This window comes from Rousettus aegyptiacus, unplaced genomic scaffold, assembly GCF_014176215.1.
Source record: "Rousettus aegyptiacus isolate mRouAeg1 unplaced genomic scaffold, mRouAeg1.p scaffold_m13_p_12, whole genome shotgun sequence".
NCBI lineage: Eukaryota > Metazoa > Chordata > Mammalia > Chiroptera > Pteropodidae > Rousettus > Rousettus aegyptiacus.
Genome location: NW_023416287.1, coordinates 63729547 through 63756090, shown reverse-complemented (window position 1 = coordinate 63756090; position 26544 = coordinate 63729547). Strand labels below are relative to the sequence as shown.

The window sequence follows — 26544 nt, the reverse complement described above, 5'->3', positions numbered from 1 at the left end:
GAAACAAAGCTGCAGATGATCTCGTGTCTACCAGCTAGAGGAGGTAATGCACTCAGAGAAAGGCAGTGTGCTAATTGTTACACAAGGGTTATTATGGAATGAAAGGAAGACAGCAGTTCATTCTGGAAGGAAAGGGAGACTTTTGAGAGAGGGGACATTGGAAGTGGTTCTTGGAAGATAGTTCAATAGGTAAGTGAGGGGAACAGTGTCAGAACACAAGAGGGCCTGTATGTCAGGAATAGAGACTGGTGCACTTGACTGAGGTGGGGCTTTATAGTGAGATGTGTGAGAAATAGGGCAGGCGAAGGGCCTTGTGTGAAGGACTAACCAGTTTAAGGGCTTCATGGGTTCTATGAATCCTTAGGCATCCATGAGATGGGCTTCAGAGGGAGCCGAGCCCCTGACTATGTATGCAACAGATTGATTTATGACGTTCGTTCATCTCTCTAAGGCAAGGACCCCCTAATCCGCAGGCTGTGGACCAGTACCACTCTGTGGCCTGTTAGGAACTCGAGCTGCATAGCAGGAGGTGAATGGCAGGCATGGCAGCGAAGCTTCATCTGTATTTGCAGCTGCTCCCCACCGCTAGCATCACCACCTCAGCTCCACCCCAGATCATCAGGCATTAGATTCTCATAGGAACACTGGTCCCTGGTTCCTAAAAGGTTGGAGAACCACTGCTCTAAGATGAGGGTGTAAAGTTTTCAAATTTCCAGAGACAAAACAGATACAAACAAACAACAGTGCTTTAGGGAATTTAACATTCATATGCTTTAGGCAGATGAATAATGTGACTGGAATGGTCCTTCAGAAAGACTATTCTAAGGAGAAGTTGAAAAATGGGTGAGAATGGGGAAATACTGGAGAATGGAAGACCAATAAGGAGCTTACTACAGGAGGCCCAGAGGAATGACGAGGGCATGTGACAAGGCTGTGGCACTGGAGAGATGGGGAGGCACCAGAGAAGAGCTCTAGGGATATTATTGGCCAGATGTGGTGATCAGGGTTAATTTCCAGGTTTCTGGCTTGGTGATTGTTAACTGAAACAAGTAATGCAGGATAAATATCACATTTGGACAGTGGAGAAGTTAACGAGTTCATTGTTGGATCCGTTTTGTTTAAGGCTCAAGAGAGTTAATTTGGAGGTCTGGGTTTTATCAGATAGATCTAGGCTAGAAGTAAGAGGAAGTAAGACTTGAAGGAGTTTCTGGTCAACTTTAGCACTTATGGGTATAAGGGACAGTCAGTAGAAGAAGGGAAAACAGTCAGGGACATAGAAGAGTCAAAAAATGGTGTCCCAGACACCAACAAGGAGAGAGTTCCAAGGAGAGAGTTTTCTGTCTTGTCTAAGAAAGCAGATAGAATGAGGGACCATGAAAGGACATTGGATTTGGCACATAGAGTATGGGAACCATAGCAAACTCAATTTTAGTAGAGTAGTGGGGTAAGAACAAAACAGACTGTCCTGAGATGTGAGTCATAAGAACTAGTTGGTTTTTAAAAAAATGTTTGGGAGAACCGGGCAAAATGGTGTAGATGATAGAAGCTTAGCTCATCCCCTCTTGTGACTACATCAAAGTGGAGATGGAAACACAGAGCAAACAACAGCAAGCAGAGTTGCCTGGAGTCTAGAAGCCCTACAACTAGGGAGAGAAATAAGAAATCGCCCTGCAACAGTTGGAGGTAGGACAGGATGAAGATGAGAGGCTGCCCGGTCCTTAGAAGCTGAGTGGGACAGAGGCTACGGCAGCTGCCTCTTAAAGGGGCTGTGTCTGCAGCCGGACTTTTGCGGTGACGGACCTGCTCGCTCTGAGCACCAGCGCTGGGTTGGCTGCTCAGGGATCACCAGGGACTTAAAGGGGGACACTGAATTGTCAGAGTGAGGGCCAGAGGCCAGGCTTTCTATTGGGCAGATGCAGTGCCGCCATACCTGAGACATCATCAAACTGGATAACAGAGGTTGCTCTGCCCAGAGGGTTCCCTGAAAGTCTACCTCCCCCAACTCATGGCCCCACCCAAGCCACATTCAATTGTGTCCTCGGTGAGTCCTGTGCCACTTGCTGAGCAGAACTAAGATTTACACTGGTGGCAGCTGATCTTGGTTTCTGGTGTGGCTTCTTGAGGCAACTATAAGCACAGCACCTGTGAATTGCTTGCCGAATCTTAGCAGGTGGTTCTGGAGGGGTATAGGCTGGGGATAAACTTAGCCTGCAGCTAAACCCTTCTCAGGACTGTGCTGCCAGACTCCTACTACACAAAGCCATGCTAATAGGACCCAAAGACTTAGTAGCTTTAATTAGTACATAGAAATAGACACAGAAAGGCAGCCAAAATGGTAAGACAAAGAAGCAGAGAACAGAACAGAGATCCAGGAATAATGGAGTCAAGCCATCTCACAGATGCAGAGTTCAAAACACTGGTTATAAAGATGAACTCAGTGAGAACTTTAACAAAGGAAGAAAAAAACCATTAAAATGGAAATGGAAATTATAAAAGGGAACCAGTCGGGAATGAAGACTATATCATCAGAGATGAAGAGTATATTAGAGGGAATCAACAGAGTGGAGAAAGAAGAGGATGGAAACACTGATGTAGAAGATGGGGAAGCCAAGGACACTCAGCCAGAATGGCAAGAGAAAAATAACCAAGAATATAATAATTTAGGGAGCTTATGGGACAAAATTAAGGGTAACAACATCCATGTCATAAGGGTACCTGAAGACTCATGCAAACATATTAGTGTAATAAACAAATTAACTGAGTGCTGTTCAATTTAACCATATATCTGGAGACTTGAATGTGTCTCAGAATTGAGGAAGTATAGTAATAGTGGTTGTGGATTCTGGCTTTAAAGGAAGTTTTCAGCTTGTCAATAATCAGGTACTGGAAAGACATTTTGAAAGCATGTGATGGAGGTTATGAGGCCTCCAGGGGTTCACTAGGTGGATTATGAGGGAAAACTGGAAACAGAAAGCAAAGACTGTTAAATAGAGGTTACAGTTAGTCATTGAGAGTACAGCCAAAGAGAGCCATAAGCAGGAGGAAAATAGATGTTAAGAACTGTGTATTGTTGCTGAGATCAGGAGACAAAACTTTGAGTTGAACAGAGGGCTGTGGACCCCTTTTGCACAAATGTCTTTAAAGCATAGTTTAGTACCTGATGGAGCCAAGGAGTGGAAATGCAGGTAGGAAAGAAGTAGAGAGAGAGGTGAGACAGAATTGAACATGGCTAGCTTTGCCATTCCTACTAATTCATTCATTCACTCATTCATTCATTCATTCATCCTATATCTATGCATTCATTACACTTGGTATTAGGGATGTATGACTGAAAGCTACCCTATCTATGTTTAGAATACTTAGATTTGGTTCCTTTAAGAATAGTTGAGTAGGAAATCATTTATATAAGCAGAGGTTGTAAAATTCCACAAGGTGAGACGCCTAAGCATTGGAAATGGGCATTTTCTAGCCTTGACTTCAAAGGGGACAGTGAGGGACTGTGGGCGAGATGACTCATGTAACTGGTCAGCCTCAGAGCTGTACTCTGGAGGTAGTTCAGAGAAAAGAGAGGGAAGGTGCCATCTTATTGTAAAAATGGTTTTCTGACTTTGGAGAGGAATCCACTTGAAGGGATATGCCTAGAGGAAAGTTAGGTCTTTCTCTGATATTGTCTCACATTTGAAACCTTGAGGGTAAAACAGTGACGAGAGCCCAAGAATACAGAATTAGGCTTTAGATATAAGCCCTCAAATGAGTGAAATAGTCATTTAAAACTTTTAATTCATAGAGAAAACAACTCTATGCCTAGAGAATATATGCCTTAAATTTTACTTGAAATGCAAGAAATATATAAATATAGGCAATTCATATGTATTAGATATTTATTTAAAAGTTATATTTTAATAGAAAATACAACATCCTAAATCATGTCATGTGATACATTAGAATCCACACTACCAGGAGCCTATGGTTTGGGCCCATGTGTACCTAACAGACCGCAAGCCCATTTAGGGAGGCATTTTGTTGCATGTCTTACAAATTCAGCATTAAGAGATTATTGCAAATGTCTTATGTCGCCGGTGGTGCAACTGAGTTGTTCCCATATAGAACAGAAGTAGTTTGGGACCCAGGCTTCATTTTCAAGACTCCTGGGTGGCTTAGCGTGGACCTTCATTCTTCTGCTTTATCCTCTAGTTAGCTGGCAGCCCCTCTTCGGGCCCCCAGTTCTCCAGCTCTTTCCTTTCTAACCCCAGTCCCACCTTCCAAATTATGCAAGTCAAGATTTGATATGTAAATATTTTTACATTTATGTCCTGATTGATTATACTGCTGGGTAAATGGATTTCAGTCAATACATTTGTTTTTCAACCTTTCAATCTCTAATTGCAGAAGAAGTGCACGTGGTCTCCTTGAAAAATCTCAGATTTAACAGAGGCGCAGAGTGACAATGGGGAGCTCTCTGTGGAGCTCTGGATTCTTGCTCTATAGTTGCCTTTAAATCTCAGCAAGTGCAGTAAAGGGTGATGCTTACTTCTTTACGGTAATGAAGGCTGTGACCTTTCTTGGCTTTAAAGCACTGGAATGCTTTCTGGAGTGAAACCTGAAGGAAACATCCTGTATACAAAGGAGGTGAAAGTAGCCTTCGTGCAGTGGGGGGACCCCAAGTCCTCACCTTGAGAGAGTCTCCTGGGGACAGTTTGGAAACCATGTCACCACTGGCTCATCTGTTCAGTGCCTCTTTCTGGCCACATTCTGTAACAGGCCCTTTCCCCTTCCATTCCTGTGTGCAGGGTCTTCACCCTAATACCCCCTGACCCACCAATTAGTGTCTGTTCTTCCTTCGCTCTCTCTTTCTGATTGTACTTTTGCTGTTCCCAGTGGTGGCAGTGCCTGTCTGGAAGGCCTGTCCCTCACTCCAGAAAAAAAGGAACATTGCTGTTATCCCTGGCACTGGGTCATCTTTGGCTTTCAGCCAGCGAGTTATTAGGATTCTGGATCAAGGAGTGATGAGTACATAGGAAAGCTGCTCAGAGACTCTGAGGACTGTGGATGGGGGTCCCATCAGGAGGGAAGTGAACTTTGGGTACCTGGGGCATCAAAAATGTGAATAGGTGACAGACATGGGAGGCCCTGACCATTGAGGAGAAAGTTATAAGAACTTCATCTGAATTTGTCAGCACATGTGTGTTCATAATGAAAATTAAACTGCAAATGATACTGGAGAAAAGTGCTGACAATGATGATGATTACAGCTGTTGAAGCAATAAAGCCAGAAAAAAGGCAAAAAAAAAAAATAGGTTTAACAGTGCATAAAGAATACCAACATTTATTTATATGAACTACTTATTATTTAGCCTAATTGCTATCATTTTAGCAATTATGCATACCATTAAATGCATCAGATTCATTTGCGTGAATTTTATTTGATGACAGTGCTAGATTTCGCTTTTGTCAGCTGTCATGGGAGTCTGTGTTTACACTGACTGATCACTCTTACATTTCACCTATCTACCTTTTCTCTGCAAGTTCATAGGTTACTCTTTTCTTTAGGTAAATCTGATCTTTCTAAGATTAGCGATTTTGCATACTTGCCACAGTAAAGGGTGTATATTTGGTTATTAAATACTGCAAACGTTGTCCATAGAACAGGCAGACAGAAGATTGTAAAGTTTTTCCTGGCTTTCTCTGTGAAACAGGCATTTGCATTTTAAAATACTTTTTTCTAGCATGCTTCAGTGCTTAGTGGAAGCTACTGATGTTCCTGCCTAGTTAGGATGAAAAGAAGGATGGAAAGAGAGGAAGCTGCAGAAGCCTTAGAGAATGCAGAGTAGCGGGAACGAGAAAAGGGGCTCCCTCGAGAGGAAGCAAATTTATTGTATTGGGAAATTCTGGCTCCTGAGCTCAGCAGATGGTTGTTGGTTTCTATTTTATGAGATGAGGAGGTTAGAAAGAAGAACTGAGCCCTGTTAGTTCTCAGTTCTCTTTTTGAGTTAATGGAAATAATTTTCTATCCAAGATTCACTCCTGTCTCAATGGTATACATTAGAAACCTATTAGTAAAATCACCTCTAGTAATACCATATACTTGTTACTGTGGAGGGTGAACCACAGTAAGCCAGGAATAGCTTAGAAGTCCATGGTTTTTCAGTTTTGCATATCAAGGGGATTGATGGTAAGTGCTCAAAATAGATTTGCAGAATTGTGTGTGCACATGTTCTTTTATAAGAAATGTCAGTAAAGTAGATGATGGTAATAGTAGCTGATGTTTATTGTGTACCTTTGTGCCGGCACTGTACTTGATCCTTCACGTGAACTATTTCATCTAATGGATACACCAAATTGGGATGCAGGCATTACCATCTCTTTGTACAGATGGGGAAACTAAGGCACAGAAAGCTAGGATTCAGCTTCCGGTCAATCTAACTGCTTAATTAACTCTTTTGTATTGTGCTATCATTTCCTCTATGTTGACTATGTTGAAATTAAGAATAGTTTTTAAATACTTCAGTAGTTAAATTGCATGATGTGCTAAGTTGTAATGCATGCACACATTTACCAAACATTCATTATATCACTCCAAAATGTTGAAGTGATTTAATTTTCCATGGCTGATTTACCAAAGGTAGTAGTGTGACCATATAATTTTCCATCCAAACTAAAATCAAAAGGAAGTGATATTAACAATTGTGTGGTGATAACAGGAATAAACCATACTATTCTGGAAACTGAGTTATACCATTACCCTAGTGATTGTTGCTTGTCTTACTTCATCTCTGTGGCAAAAAACATTAAAACGATTTTTCATATCTTTAATCTTCTAGGGGGATTCCTCAATGTTAATGTAAGTGAAGTCAGTTTTGATGAAATTCATCAGCTCTTCTCCAAGGATTTAGATATTGAGCCAGGAGGTCACTGGAGACCTAAAGACTGTAAACCCAGGTGGAAGGTGAGGTAAATTTTTTCATAAGTAATGTGACTGTTACTGTGCATTTGAGGAAAAGTGTGCTTGATTCAGAATGTGTAGTGAATTATCTTACTGTCTTGATAAATTTAAGACATCAAAATTTTTATATTTAATATATGTATATTCACAATTCAGATGTGATTTAAAGGTGTTATTACTTGTGAAGACTGACTACACCAATGCATATACAAAATACAGTCATGTGTTATTACTAGTCTCTTGGAGAGCCTGGTAAGAAATACTTCACTTGAGATTGGCCTAGAAAACAGATTTTTTTTCAGTTGTGATCTGTTTGGAAGAGAGGCTATGGTTTCTCTGCCTCCTGCAGCTGTCCCTGAAGATTACTGACACCTGCAGACTCAGCCTCACCAAGTCCTTCCTGGGAACGGTGAGAGCGTTAATATCCTGATGTCCAGTTGAGTCTAGCATTGGGGTTTTCCAGCTCTGTTCTTCAGAGTCTCAGAATTCTAAAGTGACCACTCAGAGGTGACTCTGAGACAAAAAGGGGAACTGTGGGCTCTTCACCTCTGTTTCAGAAGGCAGAGCACAAACTTTCTATTTTTTTGATATGTCAGAATTCTACTTAATGTTTTGTTTGAAAAACTAAGAAAAATAGTCTGTTTGAGCTGCTTTAAAAAAATCGAAAACTATGGTGTAAACTAGATTTGCTCTCAATACTATAAAATTGGTCAATAAGTGCGTATTCATGTAATGTTTCTATGGTTGAGTAGGAAATAGCATTGACATAATTCAAGTGAAAACTACATATGATTAAATCAAATGTTATGTCCTAAAAGATTGTGACATAGCCTTAATTTGGGACTGGTTTTCAATTTCTCTTTTAAAATCTCAGTATATTGCTAAAATATTTGTCTTTTGGTACCAAAAAAAAAAAAAAACACTGCTGGGGAGAATTGTATGCTGTTAAGCTTAGGATAAAAACCATCTGACTTAATTAGGGGTGTGTTATTTATATCTGCACCCTCAACACAGAGCATATTGTCTTGTATAAAGTAAGCACTAAACCTGGTTTTGTTGAATTGAATTTATGAGACAAATAAATGCCCTGTACAAATTATTTAATAAATGTTTGGTTTCCGCCCCCCCCCATACAAGTTGTAAAGCTGCTTAAACGAATTCAAGTACAAATTTTGGCAAAACATTCTATTTTAAATTGTCTTATGCTCTTTCCCAGATCAGACTCAGTTAATAGAGGAATTTTTTCATATTTGATGATTGATTTTTCTCACATTTGTATGTATTGTTTTTCTTATTCAGGTGGTGAATATGTATGGTGGATACTAATGAAAGAAAAAGCATACTCAGTCATATAGGCCGTTGGGTAGCATGGAGATTGGTCCTCAGACACCTGTTCATGTGGAGTAGTACAATGTGCCTCTCAGGCGTGCACTGCGTGGCATAGTAGTAGAGTAATTTGGGATTGAAAGAAAATAAATATTCTTGTCCTTTCCCCAGTGGTCTATATCAGACATTGGATTTGAAATTTTATGGTTTGTTGGTTTGTTGTTATTTACTGGGAGAGAGGTATATCACACGTAGTAGTTTCTATTTAGAGATTTTTTTAGTAGAGTGTAAACTTCATGTGAATCAGTCAGTAATGGTGTTGAAAGTGGAGCAAGTTAATTCAAGGATCTAAAAATTAGCTTATTTCATTTAGCAACTATATGGTAATGCTGCTCTTATTTCAGATTTATGCAAACTTTTCTCAGAATACAGTTCTGAGCTGCACAGCTAAAGGCATGAGAGGAAATTTAGAGATCAGAGGTGACCTGTACTTGCTGTATTAGTACTCCTCCTCTGCCTGTTTCCATTCTAATAATGTCCATTCTAATCTTGGGACAGAGTTAAGAGAGGGGGAAAGAAGAAATAGCTAGATTTATGTTAAACATCTGCTAGCAACTAGGTTGTTAATATTTGAAGTTCTTTTACTAAAAAAAAAAAAAAAATCAAGTTAATTGATGGCCAATTGACTAGAACTGAGATCTTTTAAAAAACTTGCTTCTTCTTCTTTTTTTTTAAATCAATTGCCTCCTGTTTGAGGAGCTCCTGTAGGCACTTGAAATGAGGAGGAAGAGAAAGATGGACCTGAAAACATCGCAGGAGAATTAGAGCGTGGTAGATTCTACTTTGTTTTGCCTTAGTGGCAGATAACTAGTGCACCCTTAAAGTAGGCAGATCTGAAGCCATGTCATTTAGGGACACTGTAGCTGGTGGTGTGTTTGAAGTTTGAAAGTAGGACAGAAGCTTGGTGGGGGAATTTATGTAGTAAACATTTTTCTTGCTTATCTCCTCATGGTGAGTACAGGAGAAAATAAGCAGGATAGAAAAATAGGTGCATAAATTTGGTAACGTTAGTGATTTTAAAGTGAGAATAGATTGCATGGGATAATTTTGCTTGAACAAGAGGTGGTGAGGAGAGATTTATGAAGGTGAAGTGTTGTTTTTCAGAAGGTAATGTCCAGATGTTCTTGCATCAGCAGGAGAGTGAGGCTCAAACAGAAAATTAGGGCGCATGCAAGAAAGAATGTCCTGGAACAAAGGCTATTAAACCTCAAAATAAATTATCACAGAACACTGAGATCTTCTTTTGCTAAGACAATAAATTGTAAACTTCATTTGGCATGTCCCTTGTTGTGTCTGTGAAAGGACAGTTTCACAGCCATGACAAGGGACATACCAAATGAAGTTTTAAGATACTGTTTAGCTTTATTTTAATAAACTTTGCTTTAGTCATATCATTCAGAATCTTCGATAACTATCTCATTAAATGTGGATATTTATTTGCTATTAAAATAACAGTTTTGCTTATTTAAATTTTCCAAGACACTGGTAATGTTTTTTTTTTTCTCTTATGACATTCTCAGTTTTCTTATGAGATTTAAAAAACATGCAATTCTTGTTATCTTAAATACTTCATTGAAGAAATTAGGGGCCATGACTTTGCCTTTGTTTATTCTTATATATTTAACTCATCACTCAACCTAATGGTATATAAATAATATGGACTTTTTAAAATGAACTCTGCAGCTTTTAAATGCTTCTTCCCTTAAGTATCTATAATTCACTTTAATTGCTTTTATAGGCCATTTACATTAGGTCTGTGGCAGCCAACTTGTGGCCAGTTCAAAACCAGGAAGGGCAAGCTTGACCCTCATTTCAATAGAAGTCATCACACTGATATACTTCAGACAAAGTTGTGGGATCTGTCCTCACCATCTAGTTCCTGTCTCTCTTTTTACTTTTCATAACAGTTTCCCATCCTAAGAGTGAACCCAGGGGTCCTGAACTGCTTTTGGAGTTGTATTGATCTGAGACTTCCTTGAATACACCAGTAATTGATCCCAAAGTCTATCAGCAAGTTCCCATTCAGTAGGGAGTGCCAGCAACAACAGTCGCCATCCCGTGGGAGTCTGGAAGGGACTCTTAGATGTGGGTTGCTCTGGCAGCTCTGTGGCCTCAGATTCATAACCCAAGAGCTACGTTATGGGGCAAAACAAAAGTCAGTGGGATCCAAAGTGGGACTGGCAGAGGTACCAGAACCTCTTATGCCCTCCCACTTACCAGGTATAAAACAATGTGAACAGGAAAATATCAGCCTCATGGCAGACATTGTCTCTTTTTTTTTCTTTCCCATCAGCATTAAGGGCAAAGTTAGTGGTGGAGTTTCTTGTTTACACATCTTCAATTTTTTGTTCACTTTTTAAATTAATCTATTTTAAGAATTTAAAAATTTATCTCATTTATGATCCTAGTAATTTAGAATACCCAAGTAAATCTTACTATTTTCTCTTGACTATATCTAATGTCATGTCCTGATTTTACAAGTATGATTAGGTTCTAAGCCTATGCATTCCTAATTATTTATATTTATACATTATTAGTAAAATGTATTTGGTATATGTGACATTTTAAGAAATTGCAGATTTAATGTTCTTATATAATTTTCAGTTATAACCAATTTAGATTGTACTTAAAAATCCAGAATCTAGAGTGACACAGAAATTTTGATTAAATATATTCTGACTGTTACATTTTTCAAAAATCGAATGATTTTAGAATTTATAATCTGTAGAAAACTTATTTTAATTTCAATTTTTATTAGAAAATTCACAATTATAATAAAGCCAGTTTAGTTCAGAAATTGCTAAGAAAAGTAATGTCTGGAAAAGATTTTAGTATTTTCAAAGGCAAAATGAACTGTAGGATGACTTGGTTTATATGACAAAGTTTGGATGCAGAAAATAAAGAATTTGAGTAAACGATGATTGATAATTATTCATTTATTCACATATTATATAACACATCTTGTATAGATGGTATTTTTTGTCTTGATTTTGATAGTTCCAATAAATGTTTTTTTTCCTATTAGAGGAAAGATTAATTTACTGAGGAACCATTCTAATTTCCATATACATGGTTTTTCTTTTATATTTTTGGATTACATAAGAACAAGTTTCTTTGATTTATAAAGGACAAATTTCTGTTTTCTGTGCTGCTTACATGATCTTTTTTTGTTAAACTTAACATGTTAACACAATTTTATCATTAGTTTTATTTTAAATTGAATATTATTCTACCACCAAAATAAACATAAAATGTAGCAAAAATTTAATTGTGCATTTTGATTAAGTGAGAAGTATATTAACATGATTATAAAAATTCATGTATATTCCATAACATATCTGTTATATTTCTTAAAAATATCCCTAGACCAGATAAGCCATGTGTAGGGTAATAGATAATCAAGTGGAATCTCTCTTAAATTCAATTTAAATACCATTGTTATTATTTATGATCTACTTTAAAACCTAGACATTATCTTGAGACATCCCTCTCCCTCACTCCTGATATCACGTCCATAAACAAATCGTGTCTGTTTACCTCTCAAATGTTTCAAAACTCCACGCACCTCTCTTTTCCTCCACCCTCACCTCAGGTCAAGCTTCCATTACCTTTTGTCTCAACTGTTTATTGCGTTAATTTCCTAACCAGTTCTCTGAGTTCATTTTTGGCTTTCTCTAGTCTGTTCTCCATAGTAGTTTCTTCTGCTGTCACCAAATCTGATTTTATCACTGGTTTTAATTTTTTCCACAACTTTTCATAGTGTTCAAAGGATAAAGACCACAGTTCTTAGACTGGCCCGCAGAGCCCATTTCTACCTCCCCAGGTTCCCAAGACTGTAAATGGCACGAAGGCAAGGGCCATGTCTATTTTTGCTCATTGTTAGGTCTCTGATGAGAAGATTCATAAGGGTGTGACTGTGAAACCATCAAAATTTTAAGGGTTAGTTTTCATCTTTACCTGTAGGATTTGATGCAATATTATTTACAGGTGACTATTTTGTTTCAAAGGTGGCAGTTCTCATTCCTTTCCGTAATCGCCATGAACATCTTCCAATTTTTTTCTTGCATCTGATTCCAATGCTCCAGAAACAGCGGCTGGAATTTGCCTTTTATGTCATTGAACAGGTAAGAATATTTTTCAAAGTGGTAACTAAGTCTGGTAGAATGTAATAAACTCAGATACGGTTTGATCAAAAAAATTTAGCTTAAGGTTAACCAGATAATGCAAATCTTTGGTTTTCATTTGGATAAAATTGAATTTTGGATTGGGCCATTAGTGGTATATACCACATTACTCTATTTGTCAGTTGACGTGCTCCTGTCATTGTTAATCATCCCATATCTTACCTATTAAAATGAATTTTTTCTCTATCCTTCACATTTTCAGCTGATTTTTTCTCTAAATATTTTTCTTGTCTCAACATATCATATATACAATTACTTTCCATCTTTTTGAACCTTTTAGAGATACTTGCCATACTTCTATTTTTTCCCACTTTTGTCGTTAGTTTTACACTTAAAATGTCATCTTTGATTTCTTTCTTCCCCACTCCACCTCCCAAACATTAGGGCACTTGGTGAATTTTATCACTGATTTCCATGTAGCATTTCTAAAATGATACATTTTGTTTGTGTTTCAAATACAATATAATTTGGATACTTCTGATTTTGATATTGATGAACTCATTTTATCCTGATCTTTCCTTCTTTTACCCACACTAAAGCTGACTGAAAATATATTTCCTTATTTATCAGTAGACAGAGAGTGACCCAGTTTATATTATTAGATCCTTCTTCTTCTTTTTTTTTTTTTGGTCAAAAATATTTTAATTTTATTCCTAAGATTGTAATATCTAGTGTGTTTTGCCAGCTCCTTTGTATTTTATTCTAGGAACTCCTTTATTTCTTTTTTTTTTTTAATTTCTTATTCTTTGCTTCTTGCCTCTATTCTCCAGAAATATTTAGTTTTTAATATAATTTACACTTTTTGTATGTAAATCCCTTTTAAGATTTGTTTCCCATGCATATATTGATGTAGATAGTACATATTGCATATGTACTTTTAGGGTAACAACCTGTACCATGAAAATTTGACTTTTTTTTACTTGATAAAAAATAAAAAGTTTTAGATACTGTCATGAATCATAGCTGCAATCTTCTAGGTTAGTCTTACCAACTGCTGGTTTCCTTTTTCAAAACTTCAGTCTCCAAATGTGTCAGGAGATGAGCTATCTGCTGCAGTGTTTTTAAAAGTGTATTCTCTTGAGAGTTTTGCATCAGTGAATTATTTTGTGTATGTGATGAAGTAATCTTTGCAAAGCAACTGAAATCCATATTTTATACACTTCTTAAGTCAGAACTCAACCTGGATCAATATTAATTCAGGCCAGTACATTTGATAGTGTGTGGTTTTGAACAGTAACATCTTTACCACATATGAAATAGCAGAGTAATTTTTCTGTTGGACTGGTGCCCAGAAGTGCTAAGCAATTGAAGAGCAGCTCATAACTCCTAGTTAAATATGAACGATTGTACACACGTTTACCTGTTCTCCTTTCTAAACTCTTAAAATGGGAATGAAAGAAAAAACTTTTAAAAGGTTATTAAAACACAAGGACAAAGAGATGGGAGTAGTCGAGAGATTTAAACCCGTTTCTGGAAGCCAAGGAACAGGTGGATCACTGGCAAGTCCCTTAGCAGAGCAGAGGATGTTGAAACCCATGCGCTTGATGAGGGTGATTGTGACAAGATCAAATTAATCTGCTGGCCAGACCCTTGCAAATCTCAACACTTGGAAGGTGTTACGGAAGGCAGACTGAAACACTGGCTAAAATTAAGGGAAGTGTTTGAGAGTTTGATTACAAAACAATCATATCCCCAGTTCCTCATCTTTGCTTGTGTTGCAGGTGATTACTCTGTTATATCTTATAGAAAAATGTAAAGTTTATCTTCTGGAGAAACCACACTAGAGAAGGTCCTGACTGTGCTGACAAAGCTCTCCTGTGGGGCCTCAAAACAGAGGGGTTAAGTAAGTGTGCATGCTGCCTGACCCTAGGGGCCCTCAGCCCATTTCACTGGCTTTTCGAAGTCTGCAGTTAGGTATGAATCTCCCCAGCTCCTTCAGCTGAGGGAGGGCACGAGTGCTGTCTTCAGTAGAGAAATAGATTATCCCCAGGAAAAAGATGCCCAATCTAATATTTGGAAGTCTGTGTAGGGGAAGGCCAGCTTATCATTTTATCACCTCCATGACGCCCACTTTCATTAATTCAACAAAGAGGATACGGAAGTGAACAAACCAGGTAAGGCCTCTCCTGTTCTCATGAGGAGAGGTGGGCAATAAATAATTGTGTGATATATCAGGTGGTGCTCAGAGCTGAGTGAAGGCAAAGAGAGTAGTAAGGACAAGGAGAGGTACTCTTTTATGCAGAGTGTTCAGGGAAGGCCTCTTGGAGGAGGTGAGATTGGAGCAGCCCTGAATGATATAAAGCCATGATCCATGCTGATGTCAGGGGAATGTGCATTTCAGGCCAGGCAAGAGCTGTGTGGTCAGTGTCACTAGAGTGATGAGTGGAGGACATCAGAGAGGGGGTGAGAAGCAGATAATGAAGGATCTAACAGGCCAGGGTGAGGACTTGGACTATTATTCCATGTGAAGTTGGAAGACTCTGGAGGGTTGTGAGTAGACGAATGACGGTCTAAGTATTGTTTTAAAAAGATGACTATTCAGAGAATAGACCGAGGGGTACAAGGGCTGAAACAAGAGCAGATAGGAAGCTTTTGCAGTTGTCCAGGTAAGAGGAGAGGTGGACTTGGGCTGCTGTGGGAAGAGGTGAGCAATGGTTGGGTCTGGGCTATGTTGGATTTAGAAACGATATTTACTGAGGAGTTAGATGTACTGTGTGAGTGATGGAGAACAGTTAACAGTAATGTCAGGGTTTTTGTCTTGCACAAGACCGTTGCCATTTTCGGAGCTATGGACATGTAGAACACTGCGGAAGAAGAATGGGGCTTTGTGATTTTAGTTTGGTTTGGGGATTTGCTTACGCACACTCAGGTGTGTATGTGTGTGGTGTAGGTGTTTGAGTCAGGAGCAGTATGCCTCAATCCATACATACATGGCGATTTCTCTTAGCTCTCTAAGTGCCTTACTCTCAAATATGATTGGGCAGCCAAGGGTTCTCAGATTTTGAAGAAAGCCTCCACAAGAGGAGACAAAATCAATCAAACAAAAGAGTGTGTAGAAAATAAGAGACATTGGAGAGAATAGATGAAATCTTAAAAAAAAAAAGAATGACAAAGTCATAGTCAGTATTCACAGAGAATGAAGGAAAGATAACAAATCCATGTAAACAAAAACAGGACAAGCAAGTTATCGAAAATGAAAATGTGATAACTAAAAGAAAACTCTCAACAGAATGGCTGGAAGATAAACTTAAGAAAATAACCCCTAAAACAGAAACAAAACAAAAGTACTAATATATCACAGGGTGACCAGCTTCTGAGGTGGCCCCAGTGAACCTCTCCTCCACGTAACCGGGCCCTGCGTCGTCTCCTCCCTCAGTGAGTAAGGGCTGACTTGCGTGGGCAACTAAACTTCAGAGCGACAGCACGTGACTTTGGAGGTTAGATTGTAAAAGACAGTGCTGCTTCTGTCGTGGTCTCTTGGATCACTCGCTCTCAGGGAAGCTATGTCATGGGTACACTCAGGCAGCCCTGTGGAGAGGAATCAGTTTGCAAGCTTCATCTTGCCAGCCATGTAGTGAGCCAGCTTGGAAGTGGATCCTCTATCCACAGATGCTGTGAGCATAAGAAATCACTATTATGTTTTTAGCCACTAATTTTTGCTGCGATTTTTTACACATCAATAGATAACTAATTCATTCACTAATAAAGGTTCTGGAAAAATGCAGCAGAACAAATTAGGGTGGAATGGGGGAAAATGACCCAAGAACTAATATAAGAAAATTTCCCAGAAGCAAAAACATGAGTCTTCAGATTAAAGGGGCCCAGATGTACACATGAATAAAACATGGGTCCCTTATTCAGCATGTTATTTTTGAAATTTTAGAATACAAATTAAAAAGGAAAGATATCAAAAAGGTTCTGCAGGACAAATTACCATTGATTATGTATCATAATCATATGAGCCTTCTCAGCAATTCTGATAGCTAGAAGATTGTAGAACCATGCCTTTAAAATTCTAGGGGAAACTGATTTTCAACCTAGAACTCTTACCCAGCCAAAATGTCTATCAAATGTGAGGATAGACTGATGGTATTTTCAATTATTCATTGACTAAAAAAAAATATGTTTTTTTTTTTCTCATGGACCCTTGTTTAGGAAATTGATGAGGGGTGTGCCTCAGCAAATTGAGAAAGCCAAATAAAAAATACAGAGGATCTAGAGAATGAAAGAGACATCCCAGCATGATAGTTGTGCATGGTCAGACTGGTCCAGACTGGAGCAAGAACTGAGGGCAGTGGGAGGTGGAGAAAGAACTGATAGACGATCTGATGTGTTTGAATGATTACATCAATTATTAATAGATACAGGGCATATTTATGGGGACTTTTGTATGAAGTAATAATAAGGGAAACTAAGAACGCAGAAGATAGTTATTATTCCCAGTTTGAGAAAGAAAACAAAATGCTAATCCTAATTCACTCAGCACTCAGGAAATATTTCCACAGTCCTAATAATGTAAGCACTATCGATTTAACCAAAAATTATGATATTGGGAGAGCGCACGGAGGGACAGTGAGCGTGGTGCTGTAAACCCTCAACAAGCATGGTAAGAAGTCAACAGACAATGTCTGAAGTTAATAAAGCAAGGAAAAATCAGAACTCTTATTATCCTGAAACATGGAGATAAGCGCCAGAATACACTGCTAGAGGAATCGAAATGTATTGCTTTCAGAGGATGAAAATGGGTTAGACATAGAATCTTATTTATATTATAAGTCATTAAGTATTATGTCCACATTTAATAAGAACAATTGTTAAAACCTTGAAGGAAAGTCATTCAAGCTGATGTTGATAAACCAGTAATAACATTATAACTTAACTCTCTTTCCATTTTCTTCCATCCATTTCACTGGTCAAGAGAGAAGCTATAAAAAATAAAGTGATTTCTGTTCCCTCAAGTTAGTGCAGGACCCAGGAGTGAAAATTAGCAGTTTTTCGCTCTTGAGGTAGTACTCTGCTAATGACTGCTTTGTGTATCTCATTTGCTCCTGTCCTAATCCTTTTTCGTTTATATTTTGGAAATGATTTTGAGAAATATTGCTAAGGCATAGGTAATTGCTGTTTAATATTCTTTAGATACAGAATAAAACTTTTTATTGCTAATGTACCTTAATATAATTTCCTGCATAAAGAAAGGTAAGTGGTTAATACAGGAGGTTGGGTTCTGTGTAATAAGTTCCCTTTTTTTTTTTTTTTTTGTTCCTTAAAATACTCTTGGTGTGTATCATAAGCAAGAATAATAAAATAGGAATTGTTTGTTGCCTAGGCATTTTAATACATTTTTACTAGTAATAAAGGAAAATGACTATAATAAAGGAAGTTGGGTTTTTATAAGTTCCAATTGTTTTTTTCTCTAAAATTGCCTTTGTCTTTATTATAAGCATTATAATATAGAGTAGCCCTCCTTGGCCTTGTTGTGTAAGAAAAGGGTCACTGTTTGTTGAGTCACTTTCAGTTTCCTACTTTTCTTAGTCTTGACAGCATATGGGAAGCTTCACTAAAAAAAATACAAGGTATTATTTTTAATGGCTTTATTTTTTTCTTGTCATAAATAATCTATATCCTGATGTATTCGAAATAAAAGAGAAACATGAATGATGTCATTATGTAAATGTGATAATTGACCAATGGACTAGACAATAATATTTTTTTCTCGTATGTTACCAAAGTATAAAATAATGCAAGTAAATTTAAACAGTATGTTTGAAAATCCTGAGGTGTATTCTTTTATCTATTTGATTCAAATGCGTTTGTTATCTGACCATGATTCAACAAGTTAAAGAAGTATAGAAAAAAATCAGATGACAAAGCCTGAGCACATTTTGTTTTTTCTCCCTGTGGAGACTGGCACACAACCTTTTAACCGTGCAATGCTCTTCAATGTGGGCTTCAAAGAGGCCATGAAAGACAGCGTCTGGGACTGTGTTATCTTCCATGATGTGGATCATCTACCCGAAAATGATCGAAACTATTACGGATGTGGAGAAATGCCACGTCATTTTGCAGCAAAGCTGGATAAATACATGTATATGTAAGTAAATTGCAATCTTCCAGATAGTGTACAAAGTACTTACAAAATTGTGTCACTGAAACAGTGGCAGCATTATATGCCTGGGTCTGAGAATGTCCAAGAGCCTAAGGAGCACCCTTACCTCCTGCCCGTCCTCATAGGGAGCCAGGATGTAGAGTTGCTTGTCGTCCATCTGGATGCTTCCTCACACTGAGGTATGAGTGTGGGATGGTGGAAAACAGAGACTAGTTTCTGCCATCAAGCACATGTGAATTTAACTTTTCGTTTTCATACTTAACAGTTATAAGATTTGATTAGTTAATGTACCTCTGAACATCGGTTTCCTTGTTCATTGGAGTAACAGAGCCCATCCACAGGGCGGCTATGCTGGGCCTGCCCCAGGTAGGTACATAGCACCTGTTGTCTCCCTTCTGCTCCCCCTGCCCCAATGACGTCTCAGTGTGGTAAAGGGTCTCTCTTCTGCAGTGCTACCTACCTTCTTTCTAAGCTATGAATTCTTGACTTGCCTTTAATAATAAGAAACAATTTTTTTTCCCCATTCTCTGATTAGAGATACTTTGAAATGTAAACAGTCATTGGATCTGTGACAATAACTTAAATTGGCATTAAAGCATGTAAGTCTAATCTGGGAAAGAGATCATAGTTTTCATTGGCTAACGGAAGTGGACAGAAGAGAAAATAGCCTGGCGCAGAGGAGATGGTACCTGCTCTCCTACCTCCACGAGCAGGGGAGGACAGTGACTTGACTAGGCGAATCAGCACTAAAACAGGAAAAGAATGGCTTTTTTATTTTTATTTTTTGCTGGTCATTGTTGTTAATAGAAAACTTTTCCCTTAATACCGCAGTATCTGAACTCCAAGTCTGCCATTACCTTGGGAAGGTCATCTAGATTGAGGGTCTGGTTCTTAGCACTTCTGGAAACTCAATTTTGGTCAAATTAGATTCAGGATAATTGATTTTCACTAAAAAATATCATAAAGGTTATATAAACAAAGAATTCTGAATTAATTGTTTTATTTGGAAATATTCACTTGTAGAGAATGAACTATTCTTATCTAAGTAGGTGAACCCTAAGGTTAGGAGGGTATCTTGGATTTGAATAGAAATGCAAATGTTAGCTTAGGAGGAATGACAGCAGGTCAGGGAGTGACTGGGCCGCCGCGTGCAGACTTCAGCCCTGGGAGGGAGGGAGCCTGATGGAGAATTTCTGCCCCACAGTGATGCCCACATTCTGATGGCTGCTGACCAGGTAGCTCAGGTCCGCAGATCGGTGTCTCTCTTCCTTTTGTAAGATAAACACTGCTACATTTTTGCTTGTCGAGCTTACATTTTCTTTTCTTTATTCATACCTTTATTTTATCTAATCTTTTTCATTCCGGGTATTATGCACTCGATTGTTTCCATTTAAGCAGAACAGTAAATGGAATTAATGTGCTTGCCAATTAATACATGTCAATAAACGCATGCACGCACGTGCTCCCTCCCTCCCTTCCTCCCTCCCTTCCTCCCTCCCTCCCTCCCTCCCTCTCTCCCTGTCTCTCTCCCTGTCTCTCTCTCTCTCTCTCTCTCTCTCTCTCTCTCTCTCTCTCTCTCTCTCTCTCATCCATATCTACCTATCTACTGATCTCAGGTTTCTCCAAAACCACTAGCCTGGGTGAGAAAAATCCAAATGGTGTGGGAAACAACAGTGTCGTGAATGCTTATTAGCCGTAGTGAACCCCAGCCCGTGTTATTACTAGAATCCTAACTTCCCAAGTGTTGGCCTTGTGAGGTCTCTTGGGACACCCTGGCTATCTGTGGGGTCCATGTTGCTGATACTGTGTTGGGGTGCCTTCTGTACCGGGTGAGGCCAAGATTGCTTTCTCCTGCAAGCCGAGAGTTTCATGTAGGAGCTCCCTCTCCCATCTGTGGCCACACAATGTCACAGCTGACAAACAGCACTTCTTCCTCAAAGAACAAGATGAGAGTCCCTTTAACAAAAAGGTAACATTTTTCTTTCTCTCTCTCTCTCTGAGGAAGTTGAGCTGTATGGCCTACGCCGAGTTCCTTCAGCTCAATTTTCAGATGCTGTGCATGGTCATGTTTTCTCTGCTGCCTTCCTCATTGGCCTGACCCCTTTAGGGATTCTGGCACACTACTCCTTGGTAGCACATTTGGGACCACAGGAATTTATTCAGGTCTGCAAGCTCAGAAAATCAATCTATATCTAAATGAATAACTTAGTTTGACAAATTCCTTGGAAGATGAGTTTAAGAAACGTAAGGAAAATAAAATCCAAACTAAAAAATATAGTCATTTCTCTGAGAAAGACAAATACTATATGATCTCACTTATATGTGGAACCTTAAAAAAAAAAAAAAACTGAACCCATAGATACAGAGAACAGGTTAGTGATTGCCAGAGGTGGTGTGTCAGGAAGGTGAGAAGTGGGTAAAAGTGGTCAAAGATATAATCTTCCAGTGATAAAGTGAATAAGTCCTAGAGATGTAATGTACAGCATGCGTGTACATTACATGCTAGATATAATGTAAGTTGTAATATATAGACTGTCGTTAACAATACTGTATTGCATATTTGAAAGTTGTTAAGAGAATAGATCTTAAAAGCTCTCATCACAAGAAAAAGAATTTGTAACTGTGTATGATGATGAATATTAACTAGACTTATTTTGATAATCATTTCACAGTGTTTACATATATCATATGTACATCTAAACTAATATAATGTTATGTCAATTATATCTCAATTTAAAAAGTAATCATTTTTCTAAATATATTAAAAATAAATATACTTGCAAATATCTATTGAGAATTTTGGGAGTATAATCCAAACAGATATGATCATTATAGGAATAGGCACTTATCATTTCAAAATTAAATGCTAGACTTGTTTTTATAATTTATATTTATTCTGGTCTATATATATTAAGTAATGCATTTATAATTAAGTTCAGTTAATTTAGAAAATTTTAGTAACTAAGCAACATCTAACATTACATTGACAGTATTGATGTACTTAGTCAAGTTTACTTTGGTGTGAAAATATTATAAAATTTGGAACACTATTTAGTTCCAGTACGAAATATTAAATTGTAATTGCCACAGGTGTTTTATTTTGCAGTTTACATGACACATTTAGATGTATTTGTTTCTCTAGAATATAAAAATGCTGTGTTTCTTGGTGTACTTTACATTTCCCAGAGTATGATTTAATCAACGTAATTGTTTATTTGGAAAAAAGAAGTGTATTTTGCAAAGCACATAAAAGATTAAAAACTCGATTTCATATGGAAAACTGTTTTGATTTTATTTTTAGGATGCTATATTCTGCTTTCTTTTTAGTCTTCCATATAAAGAGTTTTTTGGTGGTGTAAGTGGACTGACAGTGGAACAATTTAGAAAGATCAATGGTTTTCCTAATGCCTTCTGGGGATGGGGAGGAGAAGATGATGACCTTTGGAATAGGTATGTTGAGGTCAAGTTGCTTAATAACAGAATTTCTGTGAATTTCTTTCTACTAGGTAAATTGTACTTTACTAATTCAAGAAAAGATTCTTTGGGCTGGAAAATTTTTGAGGCTCCTAAATCTTATTTTGTGTTTCTCCTTTTTTTGAGTGCCTTCTGAAATTACTGACAACATATACATTAGAGCATTCTTTTTTATTTTAAATTGAACACATGTAATCAATGTTTATGTCAGATTTTATTTCTTTATATTTTCATTTCCACATGTTGTATTTCAGAGTTCACTATGCTGGATATAATGTAACAAGACCAGAGGGAGATTTAGGAAAATACAAATCTATTCCTCATCATCATCGAGGTGAAGTCCAGTTTTTAGGACGGTAAGTTTCATACCATCTTCAGAGACCAGGGTTTCAAAATTATTTAATGTGTGAAAAATATTAAAAAATGCATTACACCCTCAAAAAATTTTTCTGAAGGGAATTTTCTGTCAATATCATTTTTTATAGAAGTAAAGTATTTTTGTGCTTGTGTTGAAGAGCTATATATATATATCTACATACACACATACATTTATGTTACATTAAAGAGCCCAGTTAATTATTTATATGAAAAGTATTTTCTTAATATACAACATAATACATTTTATTACTTAAGGAAGTTTAAGTTGTAAGGGTGCAGAATAACTTTTTTTCAGGTGAATTTTAAGACTCATAAAAATGCTAATTTACAACAGTAGTTTAGAAAGGTTTTTAATTATGTATGAGAATCAAAAATTATAAAGAACTTTAACTGCTTTAATGTATAAAAATGACCTTGAGCATATTCCTCATCATTTTCTTTTCATACATGTTTTCTGATACTTTTTTTCTCAATACTATAGGTATAAATTGCTAAGGTATTCAAAAGAACGTCAGTATATCGATGGATTGAACAATTTAATATATATGCCAAAAATACTCGTTGATAGGTTGTATACAAATATATCTGTAAACCTCATGCCAGAGTTAGCTCCAATCGAAGACTATTAAAACAAGCCACTCTACTGGCAAGATAGACCATAATGCTGGATCATAAACTTAGAGTGCACTCTTCATGGAGGTCAGTGAATGGATGTGTCACAGTGCCCTGTTCTGTGAGAAGAAGAGCCGGCAGTCCTCAGTGTTTACAGTGAGGGGTTGGTACTCTTCTTCCTCCCCTCCTCTGCTTTGAGACTCACCCCCATGGCGAGCACTGCAAAGACCAGCTGCAATTGCTTAAGATCGGAAGTTAAGAGAGTTCACTATAAAGAAAAAATTTTTATACTGAAATCTATAATTTAACTCAAGAGAATGCTTTATTTCTGTTTAAACATATTTTGTACATATGTGATGTAAATTAATGTGTTCAAAATGTTGAAAAATAAGATGTGTTGCAGTTTTGCATGTAATTGGTTATGCCTTTATTGGACTTTTATAGACTTTTTTTTATTTGCATGGAAAAAAAATGTACATTTATGTCACTAAACAAAGGTTAACCCTTGTGTGAAATGAAGGAACTGTCAATAATTGACAGCCAACTAATATAGTTAACTGTTATACTAGTTTTGAGCTTTAGACCTTCAGCCTTCTATGTGGAAGAAGTCACAGCTTTATTAGGATCTTAAAGGGTAAGAAGAAAAGGCTTAAACAGCTTTTCTTCTTACCAGGATTACCTGTATTTTTCCTTGCTTGCAATCTCATCAGATTTTGCTAGATCACAACCATATCGTTTATGCATATTGCATGAGTATTACCAAGAAAATCTTAAAAGTTGTGATGTGACATGATATAAAGGACTTCTTTATGTTAAATGTCTTTTATTTACCTCTGGTGTGTCAGGGATTTTGTGCCTCAAAAAAATGTTCCCAAGGTTGTGTGTTTTTGTACACTTTTTTGTTGTTGCTGTTGTTCGTTTTATTATTTCCAGTTCAGAAGAGCCAAAATTTTTTTTCATTAAAAAAAAAATTTTTTTTTAAAGAACAAATTATAGAAAACCCAGTAGTACTTATACCAATGAATTATACTATTAGATAAGAAATTAAATGTTCTATTTTTATGCAGATAAAAGCTAAGTAGATAAAAATTTTTAAGTTTAATTCTCAAACTCATAGAATTTCAAGTTTGGGAAGGATTCATGTGAACGTTGGCCAATATCATTTAAACTTTTTTCACTAAAAGAAATTACATCTCTAGTGTTAGTTATTAAAATTTTCTCACTAAAAGCATAATTTAATAATATTACATTATAATACATAATCAGTTATTTAAATACATTAATGTTATAAGACACTTCTCAGAAAACAGGTCTTACTACCTGCAATCAAGTATATTACTTTAACTTAAATTTGGGTGAAGTTTTCATGGCAAAACCAAATATTATTTTTACTTTGAAAATTGTTAATTATTTTAAACCAAAGATTCTTTAAAATAGCTTAAGATATTTTCACAAATTTAAAACAAAAAATTATATATGTATAAAGTGAATCTTCAACAACAGTGGAGAACAATAAAGATCTATTTTTGAGAGATGTTTGAATAACATTTGCCTCATAGATTGTTCACCTAAAACTGAAATATGGCTATTTATCTCAGGTTGTAAGTTTAATTTTGAAGTGTCATTTTCTATGGTAATTTTGATAACACAAATGGCCACAAATCTAATCACAAAATAATGGAAATTCTTGTACTTTCAGAAAACTGATAGCTCTCTGTTAGGATACCAAACAAAATTCTTTCACATTTATTTCTTAGAAATAATTCCAAAATATTTGTGTCTCAAATTTTTTTTTTTACTTGTACTGAAAATAGTGAAAAATCAAAATTTCTGAAAAGTAAGATGTTTGTTTTTAATTTGTGTATCTGTTCATTTTCTTTCTCATAAACAATGTAGTTTTTTAATTCGATGAAATGAAAGAAAATAAATTGGGAAAGTTAACATTCGTTGATCGCTAACAAGATAGTAGAGGCACAGAAGCATAATTCACAAAATAATAAACCAATTAAATATTTTAGTTATGGGGAAAATTAAACCTATTTCTGAGTCTTATTAGGGAAACATTTTAATGTGAAGCTGCTCATAGTTTAGAGTCTTTTCATTTTGATATGCATTTTATAATTTCAAGAAAATTTAGTTCTCCTGATATCTGCCTTACTTTCTCAGATTAAGTCTAATAGTAATTTTTGTTTTAGGAATGGGCCATGAATCTTGCTTTTTTCAGTTTTGAATATGATATGTCATCCTGTGAAAGCCATCTCATTAATTTGCTTTTTGTCTTTTGATTTGTGTTTGTTTTTGTGCTGCTTTTTAAGTGCAGACCTAAAATTGATTTTTGCCTATAAATAGTGACTCTTATGTTTCAATAAAAATAACAGTTTTGCCCTATTATCTTTATTTTATGAAAATACATCTGTTTCATAAAAATTAACAAATACATTGCAGATGTAAACTATCTTCTTTAGAGTTATGCTTGATGGATTTATTAGTGAACTTGTATTCTTGACTACTTTATCAGGTGCAATCCAAGGTATGTGTATGGAAAAAGTATTATTTAATTTCTAAACAAATCAAGTCGAACAAGTTGAAATAGTTCTAAAATTATGAAGATATCTTCTGATAATTTATTCATTGTATTTTTTAATCTCAAAGTCAAGAAACAGATATATGTGGATATAGAGTTAATATGAGGTCCCTATGGCACTACTAGGAAAGATATATAGTGCTTTTCAACTAAGAAAGTAGTGATTAATGGGCCTGTTTGTAGAAAAAGGAAAAGTGTTCACATTTGCTATAACATTATGTCTAAATCATAGTGGTGATAGTCATTTAAATCTTTGCCAAAACTAATGACTATTTTTTAAAATCTAAATTTAAATTTCTGTTTCTATTTTGTGAAAAGGTGTTCAATAAGAAAACTTGTTTGTAATATTCTGTAAGTACAAAATTATATCTTAAAAACTTGCTTATACTCCTTTCCCAGCCAAGAGGTCAATACCTATTTAAAAAAAAAAAAATGGAAAAATATGCAATACAATATTCTCCCTCTTTTGGAGGCTCCCTATGAGTGAAAACAGATTTTGCATAATTTTATTTGGCCTTTGCTCATCTCTGTTATATTTCTTTTTGTATTTTACAGACAAATATTAGCACTCTAGATTTATTGCCTTGTATTTGCAAGTATGCCAATTGAGGGAACCCAAATGGCCATAGTGTTGTTTATAAGAAAGAAAGAGGACGTGTACTTAAGATTAGTTTATTAAGATCTGAAAGGCTTTTACATAAATGCACTGAAATAAATGCTAGTAATTACTTGTATTTTCTTTTCTTTTTTTTTTTTTGCTTCTCATGAAAATGTTTGTACTTTTTTATCATTGTCTTTTATGAAATATAATGTTCTAAAGACTTTGTGTGATGACGTAGTTATTTTCTCTCGGAAACTTTTTTTGGATTATCTGGGT

At 36.4% G+C, this 26544-nt stretch overlaps 1 protein-coding gene across 1 annotated transcript in view; it reads left to right on the top strand.

Annotated features, from left to right (window-relative positions):
* B4GALT6 (beta-1,4-galactosyltransferase 6) overlaps window positions 1-26100 on the top strand; it is a 55302-nt gene extending 29202 nt beyond the window's left edge. The window contains exons 4-9 of the mRNA XM_016166747.2: window positions 6822-6946; window positions 12337-12453; window positions 18417-18604; window positions 21947-22069; window positions 22348-22449; window positions 22953-26100. Of these exons, the coding sequence (XP_016022233.1) occupies window positions 6822-6946; window positions 12337-12453; window positions 18417-18604; window positions 21947-22069; window positions 22348-22449; window positions 22953-23100 (803 nt within the window). The 3' untranslated portion in view covers window positions 23101-26100. The remainder of the gene's footprint in view (window positions 1-6821; window positions 6947-12336; window positions 12454-18416; window positions 18605-21946; window positions 22070-22347; window positions 22450-22952) is intronic.
* The last annotated feature ends 444 nt before the right edge of the window (window positions 26101-26544 follow it).